The 16892-nt window shown below is 42.0% G+C and overlaps 1 protein-coding gene and 1 pseudogene across 2 annotated transcripts; both read left to right on the top strand.

The window, feature by feature from the left end:
- Window positions 1-3229: 3229 nt before the first annotated feature.
- Window positions 3230-13864, top strand: kctd7 (potassium channel tetramerization domain containing 7). Its single transcript, XM_084075273.1, has 4 exons — window positions 3230-3808; window positions 6072-6241; window positions 7382-7560; window positions 8615-13864. The coding sequence occupies exons 1-4, from the start codon at window positions 3353-3355 to the stop codon at window positions 8989-8991; spliced, it is 1182 nt and encodes a 393-aa protein (XP_083931399.1). The 5' UTR covers window positions 3230-3352; the 3' UTR covers window positions 8992-13864.
- Window positions 13865-15483: 1619 nt separating this feature from the next.
- Window positions 15484-16535, top strand: LOC311057192 (succinate dehydrogenase [ubiquinone] iron-sulfur subunit, mitochondrial-like; annotated as a pseudogene). Its single transcript has one exon. The product of its transcript is annotated as a succinate dehydrogenase [ubiquinone] iron-sulfur subunit, mitochondrial-like (transcript).
- The last annotated feature ends 357 nt before the right edge of the window (window positions 16536-16892 follow it).

The raw sequence follows: 16892 nt of genomic DNA on the forward strand, positions 1-16892 counted from the left end.
GATTAAACTTTTTCATATATAGCTTCATAGACTTGTGTAGCGTTGTGTTAGATTCATGTTAGTGTGTATTTTAGTTAACCACTTAAACCCTCAATACTTACAAAAGTGTACATGGTCTGCTCTTTTTCCCCCCCCTGGACCAAACCTCTTTACTGAAAATAGCCGATCTACAAGCTCATAACACCCCCCTTTCTCTACTCCCTGTACACCTACGACTGGATGGCCAGGAAGGGTCAAATAATCGTTGACTTCATGGCAGGGGTCTTCAACGTTTTTCAACCCAAGGACCCCCTAGCTGAGAGAGAGATGAAGCAGTGACCCCCACTATATACATATATGTATTGCGTTGCAATTGAATTCCAGACACTTACTTGTAACAGAGTGTTTCTACATTGTAGTATTGATACTTTTACTTAAGTAAAACATGTGAGTACTTATTCCACCACTGAAGATGAGTTAACAAAAACAAAGTAAACATAAAGTGTGTTTGTTCATCTTACCTGCTTTGTTTCAGTGGTTGAGCTGCTAACTAGCGTCCTCCTGCTGCTTAAAGATGACACTGTTTAGAAAAGACACGTTTTACTTTGAATTGGCTCTGAACGAGACAGCCAGTGTTGCCATATATTGTGAGAGAAATAAGCAACCAGGTCTAGGCAAACAAGCCCAAAAGAAGCAACTGAGGCCACATCCCACATGAGCACCTTAAACCTCGGCCGATCTGGTTTAAATAATAATTAAAACATTAGGAAACAAGCCTAAATAAGCTTTACACTTTAGAAACAAGCCCAAAAAAACGCAAAGTTCTACCAACTAACCAGAAACACGGGCCCAAAGTCGCTTATAATAAGCGGACATGGCAACACTGAAGACATAGCCCACTAACGTCACCAGGATCAACCAGCTATCAAACTGCTATTCATGACAACTTTTCAAGAACCTTTAATTTGAATTGTGGCAACAGCACACATACCCCACACACACACACACACACACACACACACACGCACGCACGCACGCACACACACACACACACACGCGCGCGCGCGCACACACACACACACACACACACACACACACACACAGTTCATGTGTAGCCTAGGGCCTACTATAGGAACTTAGATGTAAACTATCTATAACTATACTGCTCCTAAACTGTCTTTTTCTGAGGCAGAGTAAACCACGCTCCGACTGATGTTCACAAGGGCCTTTTATTTCTCCCAAGAGAGACACCGTGAAAAACTGAATGAAATGACATAAAACAAATATTTTTCAACACAATAAATTATAAACATGAATTATGAATGTCCTTGTTGACAGTCATGCTGTCTTCTTTTTAAATGTCCACATTATCGATGAAATGTCACACACAAACAATAACAAAAATCATTGTACTGTACAATGATTTTTGTTATTGTTTGTGTGTGTGTGTGTGTGTGTGTGTGTGTGTGTGTGTGTGTGTGTGTGTGTGTGTGTGTGTTTATGCAACTTAAAATATCTTATTTATCTGTATATATATTTTGTAGACTCTTCTTGGCATAGAGTAGACAGAGCCTCCTTTCAGCTCTGACACTATTTGTATTGATTTCCTGCACCTACGCTCACACAGGTGAACCCAATGCTGCCTTGATTAGTGTCACGTGATATCTGCCCCTTCCACAGACCACATAATGAACTGAACAGGCAATATATTATATAACAATACAGTATATTACCCCAAAAAAAACAATATTCACACTTTTCATATTTTCTATATAAAATATTTTCTAAAATAATAAAATAAAATACCACAAAATTCAACCCAACTCTGGGACAGCTACACTATCTCCACACTGAATCCCTGTGGATGTTGCTCCTTGGTCTTGCTTGCCTACAAAGGTGGTTGTTGTCACTCCACTTCTTGAAGCTCTCCACTAGGGGGCATTGTGTTCATTGTGTCAATGTTGTCATTCGCGATGCAGCTGACCTGAAGTCAGGACCAGGACCATAGAGGTATAATATAATGTTAATTATATTATATTATATATTATTATTATCCTGGCACTCTGTTCACTGGCAGTGGTTCTACTACAACATGAAAATAATAAATTCAATTTATTGTAGAGCCTTCTTTGGGGGAATTCATAAAAAGAGCGTCATAATATGTGATTTAAATGTAGTACATTAACAGAATCGTAAAACATGATCAAATCATTCAAAAAACATACAAATGTTCAACTGAATCGACACTACCTGTTCTGACTAATAGACAAGCGTCTAAAAACGTAACAGTTTATGCATAATATTACGAGCAAAGAGAACTACTCGAATGCATCACAGAGCCGCCCTCTTGTTACACCAGAATTGGTGACCTTTCAGAATATGTAACTCTAGACGTAGCTCGGCGTTTCTTTCTATTGTCACCTCGTTCTGTTTTGTTTCTTCTTAAGTGACATTATTTTCCCCGATGTAAATATAAATCAAATAATAACACCTGACCTATGAGCTGCTACCACTGTAGTACAGCTTACTCCTCATAATAGGTCACCAATTTCGGCGTAACACCAGTTCAGACACTGGTTTATTATTGTCAACCACGTGATTTGTGTCGGGTGTGCGGCATTTATTCTGCCACAACCACTGATGTTTGGTTTTGTGGTTGTAATTGTAACGATATATTACTGTCATACAATTATTAATATTTAATAACATCTGTTATATGACATAATAATATCCTTGCTTGCAGACGGAACCCTGGCTGCAGTGAGGAATTTCTAGTGGATTTATCGGACGGGTGCCTCCCCTGACCCAGACCAGGGTTGCCATGTCCGCTTATCATAAGCGACTTTGGGCTTATTTTCTGTGAAGTTGCTTGTGTTGGTAGTTGAGGGTTGCGTTTTTTTCCGGATTTTTTCACATGACGCTCGTCGGACAGTCATGTTACAGGGCTTCCCCCGTACCAGATTTGTGTACAAAAATCTTAATATTCCACTTTTTTTTTTTGAAAATAGCTGCTATTGTAGATCTGCTATTTTGCCAATGTGTAGTGTATACACTGTAGCGTCCCCATCACGCTACAATACTGTGTAGGTTTAAAGTCCTCTAGGCTAGCCTCTAGTGGAGTCTAGTTGCTTCTTTTAGGCTTGTTTTCATAGACCTGGTTGCTTGTTTCTCTCGCAGAACCTGGCAACACTGGGTTCTTTCTGCTTGGCTGCCTGGGACTGTGGGAGGCTGTGTTGCGTTCCAGCGTGGATCCATCGTAGTGTTTCCATAGCGATCACTGCATCGGATCGGACCTGTCCTCCTCACCCACCCCGGGGCCCCCCGATCAGCTGGCCGCTAGAACAACAACAACAAACGTCGCTGGTGTGCGTGCATGCAGCAGAATGGATCCGACGAACCACCCCCGGCCCACAACAACGGTGGCGGCGGCGGCGACCCCCGCCACCTCCTTAACCCCCCGTCCGTCCACTCGTTCAACATCCCCGGTGGCCCGTTATTACCGGCCGCGGCGGCGGCCGCTTCTTCTTCTTCGGCGGGGGGGCCGGGCACTTCGCGGGTGAGGCGCTTCGTCCAGGAGAGACAGCGGACGCTGCCGCTGCCCAGAGTGATGGTGGTGTTCTCCAGCGACCACAGCGACAACAACACCATCACCGCCACCAATAACAAGACCCCCGCGGCGGGCGGCGATCATCATGCCAGTGCCGCCGCCGCCATGGCGAGTTCAGATCCCGGCGGGGAGGAGGATTTCAGAAAGCCGCTGGCCATCGCCGCGGCTCCTCATATGAACCTGGGCAAGGCGCTCCGCTCGACCTTCAGTGCATCACAGGAGGTATTATTACCGTTACAGTATGTATGGGGCCCTGTGTGTGTGGGTGTGTTATTGCAACTGTACCGCTAGCATACTGTACACAGGAACGCCTCTGAATTCAGGGCTCATCGTGTGTGTGTGTGTGTGTGTGTGTGTGTGTGTGTGTGTGTGTGTGTGTGTGTGTGTGTGTGTGTGTGTGTGTGTGTGTGTCCAGAGTGGATACGTTCTGTTCTTGGATGAATGACTCCTACTTGACTCTCTCTGGCTCTGCCACATTTTCACATGGACCAGTGATGTCCAGTACAATAATAGTTCTCAAAAGAACCCCAAAGGCCACATTGATATGTATTTGGCCGCAGACCAGAAGACACTATTCACGTTATAATTTTTTTGTAATCAAAATTATTTAAAAAAAAACATTGTCGACATTTTTCAAAAATCACGAAGTGACGCGCTGTGAGCTTGTAGATCTGCTATTTTTGAATAGCCAACGTATAAAGTGGTTAAAATAATTCTGATGCTATATTAACTAATTTAGCTGGGGACCCCCTGGATTGGAACCCCCTCCAAAGACCCCTGGGGATCCCCGGACCCCACTTCACACTTCACAAAATCACTACGCTACACAACATGCCTGCTGTTGGGATAACAGCTGTACATGTGTCATTGTGTTGATAGATGGCACTCATTATGTTCACTGTTCACTGTTCAGTGACTGTACATATACAGTGTACAGTCACTTATCCCCAAGTGCCATTGGGGATAATGGTTGCAAGTAGTTGCAAGTGATTAGCTACATGTTGCAAGGAGTTGCATTGGTGTGGACTGGCCTTTAAAACAGTTTTGTTGAAATGAGTTGTGACTTGTTGCATTGGACTGACCTTTACTTGTGTACTTAGTAATAGACTATACTGTACATACCCAGTCAAAGTGCTAGCATCAGATGTTAAGTCTACTTAGTACTTATTTTTGTATTCATTTTTTATCTAATAGTCATATCTATCAACTCACCTGTAGCCTACCTATCCTGTGTTTCATGCTTATTGTTATTGCTGCAACAACACCTGAATTTCACCAACGAGGTCAATAAAGATCCATCGATCTATGCAATATAACAATATTTTATTGACATGTCTCCTGTCCTCTATTTCTACAACACGTTTTACAGTACATGCAACAGATGAATTATATTACACACACACACAGTTATTCCTCAGGGGTCTGTCCACTCGCATTGGCTCACATGGCAGTGCTCTGTAGCCACTAGCTGGGTCATGACTACCTGTTACGTGTCAGGTCTTATAATGTCCAAGCCAAGCTGATGGATCCCCATATGGCCTGTCAACACCAGTGTTGGGCTTGCTAGTACAGTATATAACCACAGGATAATCCTGTGGTCTCTTTAAGCTGCCAATTGCCAATAGGCTATTATGTTGTTTGGCATTTAGAAAATCCAAGCTCTGCCTCTTGAATGAAGCGATCCGCACTTTCAATCAGCCACCTTAAATGTGCCCCTGTCAGTCAAGTGAGTCAACCATTTTTAGTCAAATATCACCACATAAACATTTGGAGTGTTTTGCACTGCGGAAAAGTGGAAATCCAATTGCACATGTTTTGATAATGCATCATTTTGTGTACGCTCCAGATGTTAAGTGAGATATGTTTCAATTAAGTAACACCCATGTCTAGAATGAAATGATGCAAACTTTAAACCATCCACCTCAAATGAGACCCAGTTTAGTCAGATGTACAGTATATTTATGGTTATGCATTGCAGGAAAGAAGAGATCCTGGAATTTGCAATGATAATACTGTATATAAATATGTGACAGGAAAACCATTTTAGAAAATATGGCCTAATAGATTGCACTAAATTTATGGGGCCAAATTCCCATTGAACATGCTTAGTTTGCTTATAATCAATTTATAATCTGGATATATGACAGCTGTTGACAAACATGTTTGCGTCACTAAACTGTTCTCTTAACAACTTAAGCCCTATGTACTTAATGAAAAACACAGAATAATCAAGAGAATAGCTGATCTACAAACTCACAACACGTCACATTGTGAGCTTGTAGATCGGCTATTTTAGCTATTTATGGGGGTAAAAAATAGAAAGAGGGGTGACAGGGTTAATGGGATTAATCTCTTCCTTGTTACGGTACAATTTCCAGCTTCCTAAATACATCAAGAGTAAATTAATTATCGTCCCCCTCACTGTGTGAGTCTCATTTTCTCCAGTGTGTGTGACCTGCTTCCCTTTCATTCTGATCCCATCCAGTTCCCAGAGGTCATTCCTCTCAACGTGGGGGGCACCTTCTTCACCACCCGCCTGTCCACGCTGCGGCGCTACGAGGACACCATGCTGGCCGCCATGTTCAGTGGACGGCATCACATCCCGCGCGACGCCGAGGGACGCTTTTTCATTGACCGGGATGGGGCATACTTCGGGTGAGCAGCGTTGCACTATTAGTGCCTCTGACCACCAGGAATATACAGTATATACGCAGTGAAATCCTGATTTAACCCAAATGTTAAATGAACACTTAAGATTTGGGGCATTTTCTTGGGGCCCCTTTTTGTTAAGCCAGTAAGACTTGAGGCCGATTCTACAAAATTACTATATCAGTGGTGCTCAAACCTTTTCATATCTATTTGGCAGCAGAGCCCCATCTCAAATTCTTGTGTTCCACGGACCCCCAGAAGCAAAGATTTGAGTTACTAATGTTCGCTTTAAAAACATATACATTCAAAGATTTGCACACATTTTCAAGATTTTTCTAAAATAGCAGATCTACCAGCTCATAGTGCGGCACTCGGTGCCGCGCTATGAGCTTGTATATCTGCTATTTTTGAATAGCCATAAGTATAAAATAATGGTTTAAGTGGTTACACAGATGTGTTCCCGGTCTTAATGGGTTAAATGGATTTGATGGGGGCAGTGTAGAATGTCTCGAACTAGGGCTGGCTGATATGGACAAAATCTAATGTCACAATAGTTTTGACAAATTACCCCTATCCATGTTGGGGATGATTATTGGTGCTTTCACAAAAATATTTACACGATGATATTTTTGATAAATAATCATCAGTAATGCCTATATAATAACTAAGTGGGTAAAGGCAAATAATGGTATAGCTGGAACAGCCAGGTAAGGTCAGAGCTTTACCTCACTTTACTGTAATGTAGGCTTTAAGAGGATGGCCTTATCATGATATTATGATATCCCAGACCATATCTAGTCTCATATCACAATATTAATATAATATAGATTTATTATTACACGTTTTTACGTCTTTACTTGATTTTAAGTGCATTTGGTCATTTATTTTCTATATCTGAACGTGAATGTATGCTGGACATTATGCTATGTTGTGGTGGTGTTTGAGGCATATCTATTGTCTTGTATCTTATATTTTAAATACACAACAATGAAGAAGAGGAATTTCTGCATGGGTACAATGCGATTTCTATTCTGCATTGGTCCGTGTGTTATTGATTCAGATGCTGTGGATAAGCCAGTATTATATTGCTTTTGTACTGTCACACGGGTCGTGTGTGTCAAACGGTATATCGTTTCCCTTTCAAAGTGACATCCTAAACTTCCTGCGAGAAGGCGAGCTACCTCACAGAGACCGGGTCCGGGCGGTGCACAGGGAAGCACAGTACTACGCCATGGGACCCTTGCTGGACAGCCTGGAGGACAGACAGCCACTCACCGGAGAGAAGGTGCGGCAGGCCTTTCTGGACCTGCTACCCTACTACAAAGGTGTGGCTGGCATTCATTGCATCTGAATCTGCACAGTAAAAGCCTCTGTGTTAATTTAACTCTGAGCGTGTGCAAAATTGCGGGTCCATTTGGTTCCATTTGTACACACTCAGAGTTAAACTATTGTGTGGGTAAAAAATACCCTATGTCTATGCGTTAGTGTACAGCTGTGACGCTTAACAAGTCACTTCACGTCTTCGGGCATACGGAATGAATGTACGGCCGATAAGGTGAAACAACATGCCCAATAATGTAAAACGCTGTGTTTGACGCCAGAACTGTGCACTTCCCCATTCGTAGGAGGAATATACAGAATTATTAAATATTATTTACCAGGCACTCAAACATGTCGTTTCCCACCATCGGGCATACAGAATATACAGCTATGATGTGACATGATGGGCCCCGAGAACACAAAACAACGCTTTTGACGTCATGGGCATACTATGCATTCCGTCAGGAGAAATACACAGAAGAAGACAGTATTACCCCCTTAGTCATCCGCACATTTAGTTATAGGAACCTGAAATCCATTTATGCTCTTGAATGTTTTTTCATCAATTATTTGGTTTTATCTGAGTGCCTCACACACTATGATCTACAGTAAAAAATACATTTGTCATTTTCTTTTTCCATTTAAGTTCTAGAGTGACATTTCCTCCATACTTGTGAGCTGTGCTGAGGATTTGTTATCAGTAATATAAGACTGATTGAGCTGTTGCCTTCGGCTGAGTATGTACTGTAAGCAGCCACTGATCTTGTGCGATGATGCCTGTTAAAATGCCATTCAATAAAACCTGCAACTATGAAATTAGAATTTAGTTTTAATTGACAATATTGTGAAAATGAGAATGATGAAATATTATTCTTGTTATGAAATAATATTAATAGTAAGTTAACCATTTACTGTCTCATTTGTAGTACTTAGTTCACTTTATGGAATCCACAGACATCTAGTCTGGTTGGCAGAAATAGGGTGTTAGAATGCAGTGTTAAATAGGTGCCGTCCTGCTGGAGGTATGAAAAACCCCAAACAATTTCTTCCTCCTTCCAGACAATCTGGAGCGCATCGTGGAGATAGCGAAGCTGCGGGCCATGCAGCGGAAGGCGCGCTTCGCCAAGCTGAAGATCTGCGTGTACAAGGAGGAGATGCCCATCACGCCGTACGAGCGGCCGCTCTTCAACTCGCTGCGCTTCGAGCGCAGCGACAGCGAGGCCAAGCTCTTCGAGCACCACTGCGAGGTGGACGTCTCCTTCGGGCCGTGGGAGGCGGTGGCGGACGTGTACGACCTGCTGCACTGCATCGTCAGCGACCTGGCGGAGCGCGGCATCACCGCCGACCAGCAGTGCATCGGCGTCTGCGACAAGCACCTCATCAACCACTACTACTGTAAGAGGCCCATCTACGAGTTTAAGATCACGTGGTGGTGAAACGTGGACTGGGGGGGGGGGGGAACCTACAGGTCAATACGTGCTCCTTCCGACGTCGGAAGATCTCCCGGTTCGGAAAAAAGGCTTCCCGAACTATAGTTCGGAGAGAGCAGGGACATCATGGAGGTGCACGGGTTCCGAGGAAAAGTTCTGGGATCGCCCTTTCCGAAGCTCGGAATGGCGTCAATTTGTAGTTATTTCACCTCCCTTTCCGTAGAAAAGATAGGAGGGTCGGAAGGAGTATGGACCGCGCTATATGTTCACCTTTACGGCCCCCGGGTGGGGCGGGGGGGGAGTGGACCACGAAACACTATGAATGTCCTGAATGGGTGCTTTTGTCTTCGTCCGAACCTGGGTTGATGTGAGTGGATGATTGATCACCCCGATTACAAGAACTGACGACAAAGAGATACGGAAGAAATTGCCGAAATATTGCAGAAATGATCTTCTAGGACACCGTTTCTCAATGAAGGTTTCAGGGACCACCACCAGGTGTCCAAATGGACCTTTACAGTTCTGTAATTGTGAGCGTGTACAAATGGAAGATTGGTGTCCCAGAGCAAGAAAATGGTATCAATTGGGGGTCCGTGGACTAAAGGGGCTTTTTTGAGACGGGCAGCGATATAACACCTCTGTTGGTCTCACTTGGCTCCTCGTGGGAATAGATGCGTTTTAACACATTGCGTCGGTTTGCACAAATTACTATTTACTATTAACCAGAGCGACTTACAATAAGCAAGGTAAACACATACATCAAATGCAGATAGACAGTGTAGTGCCTCAGTAAACTAGGATCACGAGTAAACCAGGAACCTGCTAAGGTGCACGAATGCGACAGTTTCACAGGAGTGCGCCCGCTTGTCGCTCCGCCTGTCATATTGCCCGCACCTCCCAACCTGAATTACAAGGCACGTGTGAAAAGCCCTTAATGCATAACTGGGGGGTCCTTGAAATGAAAAGTGCTGAAAATCTCTGACCTAAACTATGTTATACTGGAAATACCCCAAACCTACACTGCAAAATGTGGGTCCCATTTGTACACCCTCAGAGTTACAGACCCATAAGGGTCAATTTGGACCCCTGGGGGTCCCCGGACCGGACCTGACATTGGGAACCAGTGCACTAGGCTCTGTCATTTCTTTTGAAAATCTCTATCATGCTGCTACCATAATATTTTAATGAATGAGTTAGTTGAAGGTTTTGTAAGCCGGTCGTTTTGTGTCATTTGCTTTCAGTTTTCCTGTTCGCATCAGTGATCATGTATGCTGTTAACTACGCATTGTGAGCCTGGAGATCTACTAGTTACGCAATTTTTTGAAAATTCTAGAAGTTCTTTCAAAATGGACAAATTGGACCGTTTTTGAAAATTGCAAAAACAGCAGATCTACAAGCTTTCCATACACCTCCAACTATAAGCTACTAGTCATCTGTCCGAGGATTGTTTAGGATTTAAGGGTAAGTTCATATTTTAATTCTTAATTTTCCATCCCTGTTGTGATTCCTTGGTATCTTAGATATGAGAGGACGCCTGACGCCTTCAAATTCAACCGGGATTCAGTGAATATATACCTACATGTAAATAACTCTAACTTCTGGTTCTGATGCCGTCATTTTAAAGACTTCTATCCTTCACATAGGTTAACTAAAATGTGATTCTCATGATCAATACCATTACTATTCATCTTCATAATAAGTTATACCAATAGAGCCAGCTTCATAAAAAATACACGGTTATAAAATGGCTTCAATTAATGACCTCAAATTGCTGCTGTCGGGCAGAAACCTTGTATCTCCATGTTGAAACTTTTTTATTTTTTTCGTAAATTAACGTCGTACTTCGTCATGCAAGAATATCACACAAAAGTTGCGAAAATGGCCGATCTACAAGCTCGCAACATGTCAGCTTGTGAGCTTGATGTAGATCAGCTATTTTCTTTCCGTCTACTTTTGAAACATTTCGAAAGTGAGTCTTTGGGTTTTCTAAATATTGAACCAATGAAAAGTATTAAAAAGAGCTTGGATCCATTGGACCACAGGTTATTTTCTCCATTTCCTGAAAAGTTAAGGTTTTGGGCATAGTTTAGTTAGTAAGTAATAACACAGGTTATAACCAATCGTGGATGTGACACAATAAAGTCCAGGACTTATTTCCATTGTGGTCCTCTTACAGTACAAACAATCCAAGGTTTCCACCCGACGGGGTTAAAGTGTATCTTCAACTTCTAACAAAAGTATAAATGCCAAACATCCCATATTAATGACTTGCGTCTGGCTGAGATAAAGATCTTCCTTTGTGTTTAACTATTGGAGCTGTTGGGTAGGGTGACATTCCTCTTCTGCAAACACCACATATGGTACCATTTTCAATCGCGAGCTGTTAATGCAAGCACTGGCAAAAGAATCATGCCGCTCTCAAAAGCAGGAATGGGACTACTAAAAGTTGCCAAAATTGGTATTGAGGGCTTCCAAATGAGAGGCAAAGTTCATAAAGTTATATGCTATTATCTTAGTTCTAAAAAGTACTATATACTTTATATGTATATAGGCGTTTGGAAACTTTTCTATTGTATACAATGCGTATACTGGCATATCAGCTATACACTACAGTTAGTAAAGTAACCCTCGATTTGTACTCGCATAGTTGTGTGACATGTTGCACACTGACAATAGCCGATGTACAGGCTCATAAAGGCATAGCGCTGCGACGCGTTGTAGATCGGCTGTTTTGATTGCACGAAACCAATGCACAACTGAGTATGAATCACCCTTTACTCTCCCAGACTCTTTAATGTCATCACAGAGAAAGATGGAGGGCTCCCAAGATGTTTTGCACTTGGCAAAATGAATGGGTTTTTGTTAAAAGTTTCTGTATACATTCAAATGGATATTTTTTGGAATAGGTGTTTTGCATTGTCAGTGCACGTTGTGGTGTAACTGGTACATACATTTACAGCCCCTGACCCTTGTTTAACTTGAGAAAAGATGCATAATGCTAGTTTATCCATATGGAATCGTGTTCTTAGATGGTGTGGTAACTCGGTCAACCCCCATCCAAAACTAATTTACTTATGGGGTTTTAGACGAAACAATCCGATATTGTACAGAAATCATAGTAATATCAATATGTTTGATCGTGTCAGAATGTCCAAGACAAGAAAAAGATTGTATTTTCATTACTGCATCACAATCCTTGCTTGCTACAGAAGTGTATTGCATTCATCTCCAAAAGGAATTTGGTTAGGTTTTCTTCTAATGTCAACACATTTTCTGGCACTGTTGACATTTTCTCATTATATTGAGATCTCTCCTTGGTATGCAGTCTATACATGTCATTTGTCATTATCATCGTTATTAATGATTTCAAGGACTCTCAGGCACACTTTGCGATGGATTAATAGTTTAAGTAACGGCAGGGCCTTATTCTCAGTCAACCCAAAGCCAGCTTTAAAGCATATTGGATGGTTTATTATGATCTGATCATCACATATTGGATAATGTGTTCCTAAAGGAATAAAATGACATCATGCCAGATAATATTTTACCCTCTGTACTACCCTAATTAATTTAATGACTTTGTATCTGTTACAATCAAGAAAGATGGTGGCTATTGCCTTGCCTGTTCACCCATTGCAAGGCCGTTATTGAACATTCTGCCAACATGCTGCTTGTTGGTCTTATGTGTACACTGCAGCAATTGAAAGAGATTTAGGATGTACTGCCTTATCACCAGATTACTGATCTTGTGGTGCTATGGTAGATTCTTTAACCAATTAAGCCCTATACACTTCGTCTTATAACAAAAGGTGAAAATAGCCAATCGACAAGCTTGTAAATCGAGCTATTTTTGCAAATCGTTTTGTAAGTCTTTCTGAAAACATAGGGGAAAAAGAGGAAATATATAATGAAATGCCCAACATAGGGACAACAGGTTGAAAGTGGTGATGGTTACAGGTCTAATACTGATATGGACATCATGTCATTGTCAATATACTGTAAGTGGAACGTTCTAATCAAAATGACACAAAGCTCAATCACAATCACAGTGATATTACTGTATTTGTTGTGATTATGGCACACACTATTTGCAAATCATGTTTATTTTCCATTTTAGAAGTCATAGAATAAACGTGGATATCTGCATACTGTACAAAGCAACATGGACATTAGATTCTGTACTGTTCAAAAATGTCCAATTATTTGATGTCTATTTTCAAGTGCATTAATGACAAAATGTTATGATGCTTCTAACTGGAACATTGTGAGCTATGCTTGTCTGGTACATTGGTGTGATTTGTTAGACGCAAACAGGCTTCTTTGTACAAACTCTACATACAGATGCAGTGGCGCCCTCTCTTGGACTAACTATTAATGTGATGCACAGAGAAAATATCTCTATTACAGTAAAAGCTCAGGTTGCCATGAGAAAAGATGTCAGAAAGAGACTAGGGGCCCTGTCTTAGCCCTTATGCCTAGGCGGCGTGCAAGATGGGGCCCTAGATCCCACTATCTGGAGAACACCTGATTACTTCTTTCAAGATAAATGCTCTTCCAATACCTTTATGGTACCGTAGCAACAGCTGCACTTACACCGTGGCATAAATTAGTCCAGGTGTTTCATGGAAATCTGTTGAGTCCAGGTTAAGTGCCTTCTCCCAAAGGCACTGCAGTTTTCCAATTACTAGTAGCCTAATTCACCAATTATTTGCATTCCATAGTATTAGTGTTTTTACACCATTTGACAATTTTGAGCTCAAAACACATGATTAGAATGTGTTTCCCGAGTTTCTTTTTAAAATGACTGATAAGTGACTGGTGGAAAAAGTGCAATGAGTTAGCTGGTACAATCACTGTAGTGTTATAGGGTGTCCTCTTTTTTAAATATATAGTGGGGTCTACTTTAGTTGTTTTGCAGGTATAATTTATTTAACAACCCTTATGGATATTATGTTTATGGCTCTCTTAATTCCCTTCACAGTCAGAGCCTGAGTGTAAGTGTTGTTTACTCTAAAAGTGTACAAATGTAACCAAATGGACCAAATGCAGCCCCTCTTGTGAAACGGCTTAAAATACCGAACAAATAAAACGATGGAAATAGCGGAAATAGACGATCTACAAGATGTGTTGCAAAGTTTTGGGGCAATAACTGAATGCCCAAAGAGCGACGGCAGGTTCAAAGTGTTGAACTGGCACAATAATCTTATGAATTGAATTTAAATTATTATTTTTTTAATTATAATTTATTCTTTCCAATTGGCCCTGGCCCCCACTTTGAAAATCATGTTTGGTTACATTTGTTCACTCGCCGAGTTGAATTAACGGATTTTAGTTCTGAATGTTTAGTTCCTGAATGTCATCATTAATCATTGTGCATCATTTCATTGCTGGCTGTAGCCGCCAGTGGCACAAGAAAGTAAAAAGGTGTTCAGCTGCACCAGTGTCCCACTATTCAGTCTTATCAGACTCTTGTGTTAACATGATATTGCATTATTTGTTGTAATGCTCTGCTATATTGTGCAAATAGTAAGTTATGTATATTTTATGGATTTTATAACAAAGTAAAATACAGTTTGCCTAATTCTGTATAAAGCTAATGTCTCTGTTGTCATTTATTTGCCCTGGTGGATGAAGGGTCAAGGGCAAGGCACTCATTAATTCCTTCTTTTTGGATAATTCATCAGGCAACTGAGTCCTTGGTTGATAAATAGCGTCATATGAACTGAGAGCTTGGTAGCCAAGCAATGTTATTACAGATCTGTTATGCATTAATATTGTAGATAGACTTAACACGGAACAATGAACTCGTTCAAGGCTACACCTCAATTCCTTCTAATGTCTGAACAATTTCTCTTTGTGATGGGGGGAAAAGGTGCCATTCAGAAGACATGAGACAGGGATAGAAAATGCAGTTCGGTAGATCTAAGTTCAACACCTCTACAAAAGCTGTGCTTCCAATACACTGTTACTGGCAGCTAACTTATGTTGTGAGCTTATAGTAGATCAGCTATGTTTGGCTAATGTTTTCCCCCAGAATATGGATGCTGGGGTTCAAGTAGTTAATTTGATAATGGAAGTCAATGGTGTTTAGATCGGGCAGAACCCGTACCCAAATAGAGAGGCATACGTCATACAGTAGATGACTGACGTCATAGACTTGTGGGTTTACCTCTGAAAAAGGCACTTTGGCATGCAATGCCAAATAAGGACACCTGCGCAAATCAGTGTCGTTAGGCAACAGTTTGTTGTGTGTGACATCAGACCACGGGATCAGTCTGTGTAGCAGAGCAGCCTACATTATCAGACAGCTACCTGGTTTGTTTATCTCTCATAGACCCACAAGAGCAATCGGAAAGACAGTGATAACAGACAACAAATAAACATAGCGATAGTTCCCTGACATCACACAATATAAACAGTCAAAACTGTCTCTACGACCATCGGATCAAAGCCGAGAGCACCTGCTATTGATGTTAAAATCAACTACTCTTTTCCAACATGTCAGTTGCTGCTCTGTCCTTGAGTCGCTGTGGTGTTTTGGCGTTCCGCTCCCCCATCAGACTAGTGGCGTTTAGATATGCCCAAGCAGCAGCAGCAGCAGCTCTAGCACCACAGCCCAGAGTAAAAGAATTCCAGGTGTACCGATGGGACCCAGACACTCCAGGGGTCAAGCCCCGTATGCAGACCTATGAGATCGACCTCAACACTTGTGGCCCCATGGTTCTCGATGCTCTCATCAAGATCAAGAATGAGATGGACTCCACGCTGACCTTCCGGCGCTCCTGCAGAGAAGGCATTTGTGGTTCTTGTGCGATGAATATCGGCGGGGGCAACACACTGGCCTGTCTCGACAAGATTGACCCCAACCTCGACAAGCCGGCTAAGATACGACCCCTGCCACACATGTACGTGATCAAGGATCTGGTGCCTGACATGAATCACTTCTATGCCCAGTACAAGTACATCGAGCCCTATCTGAAGAAGAAAGATGAGACAAACGAAGGGAAGGAGCAATACCTGCAGACCGTGGAAGACAGGAAGAAACTGGACGGCCTGTACGAATGTATTCTCTGCGCCTGCTGCACCACAAGTTGCCCCAGCTACTGGTGGAACGGCGACAAATACCTCGGGCCGGCTGTTCTCATGCAGGCCTACCGGTGGATAATTGACTCGCGAGATGAGTTCACGGACGAGCGCTTGTCCCAGCTGGAGGATGAGTTCAAACTCTACCGCTGTCACACTATCATGAACTGCACTCAGGCCTGCCCCAAGGCTCTGAACCCAGGAGAGGCCATAGCTGAGATCAAGAAGATGATGCCCACTAGTACTATGAGGAGAAATCGGCGGCAGTAGTTCTCAAACTGGGATCTGGGGGACACCCACGGGTGGTTGAGGGGGTTCCCCAGCAAAATGAGAAACTATGCATTCTCTGTTTCTGGCCCATTTTCAGCTTTGCTTGTCTTTGCTTGCGCAAACTGCTGGACCGATCAGCACCAGATTTATTGTGCACACTATGCAAGGACAAATATGGAGTCATTCATCACAGATGACTCTCCACATGAAGTCTGAGATCCACATGGTATCACACCATTATTAGATCCTGTTTTGTTAATTACATGTTGTTACATCCCATTACACTTATAAGAGAGTAGTAGGAGAGAAAAAAACTCACACATTTTGCCTAGATAACTGCAAGAGAAAACCATATACTGTAGCATAATTATGATGCTATGAATGAATAATAACCCACCATTTGAAGAATATAACATTATTACAGATGGAGTGAAGAAATGGAGTGAAAGAGCAATTTGTGCCTCCTGAGCAGATTGATTTTAAACTGTTGTCATATATAACATTAATGATTTCAGTAATGTTATGGCAATACCTATTTACAGGTATTGCTTTCC

Source organism: Gymnoscopelus microlampas (genome assembly GCF_963454915.1).
Source record: "Gymnoscopelus microlampas genome assembly, chromosome: 12".
NCBI classification, from domain to species: Eukaryota; Metazoa; Chordata; class Actinopteri; order Myctophiformes; family Myctophidae; genus Gymnoscopelus; species Gymnoscopelus microlampas.

Excerpts from the sequence above, each read along its gene's own strand:
- kctd7 (XM_084075273.1), top strand. The coding sequence starts at position 3,353 with ATGCAGCAGAATGGATCCGACGAACCACCCCCGGCCCACAACAACGGT. Across the intron at positions 3,809-6,071 it reads CCTTCAGTGCATCACAGGAG|TTCCCAGAGGTCATTCCTCT; the intron begins GTATTATTACCG and ends GATCCCATCCAG. Across the intron at positions 7,561-8,614 it reads CCTGCTACCCTACTACAAAG|ACAATCTGGAGCGCATCGTG; the intron begins GTGTGGCTGGCA and ends TCCTCCTTCCAG.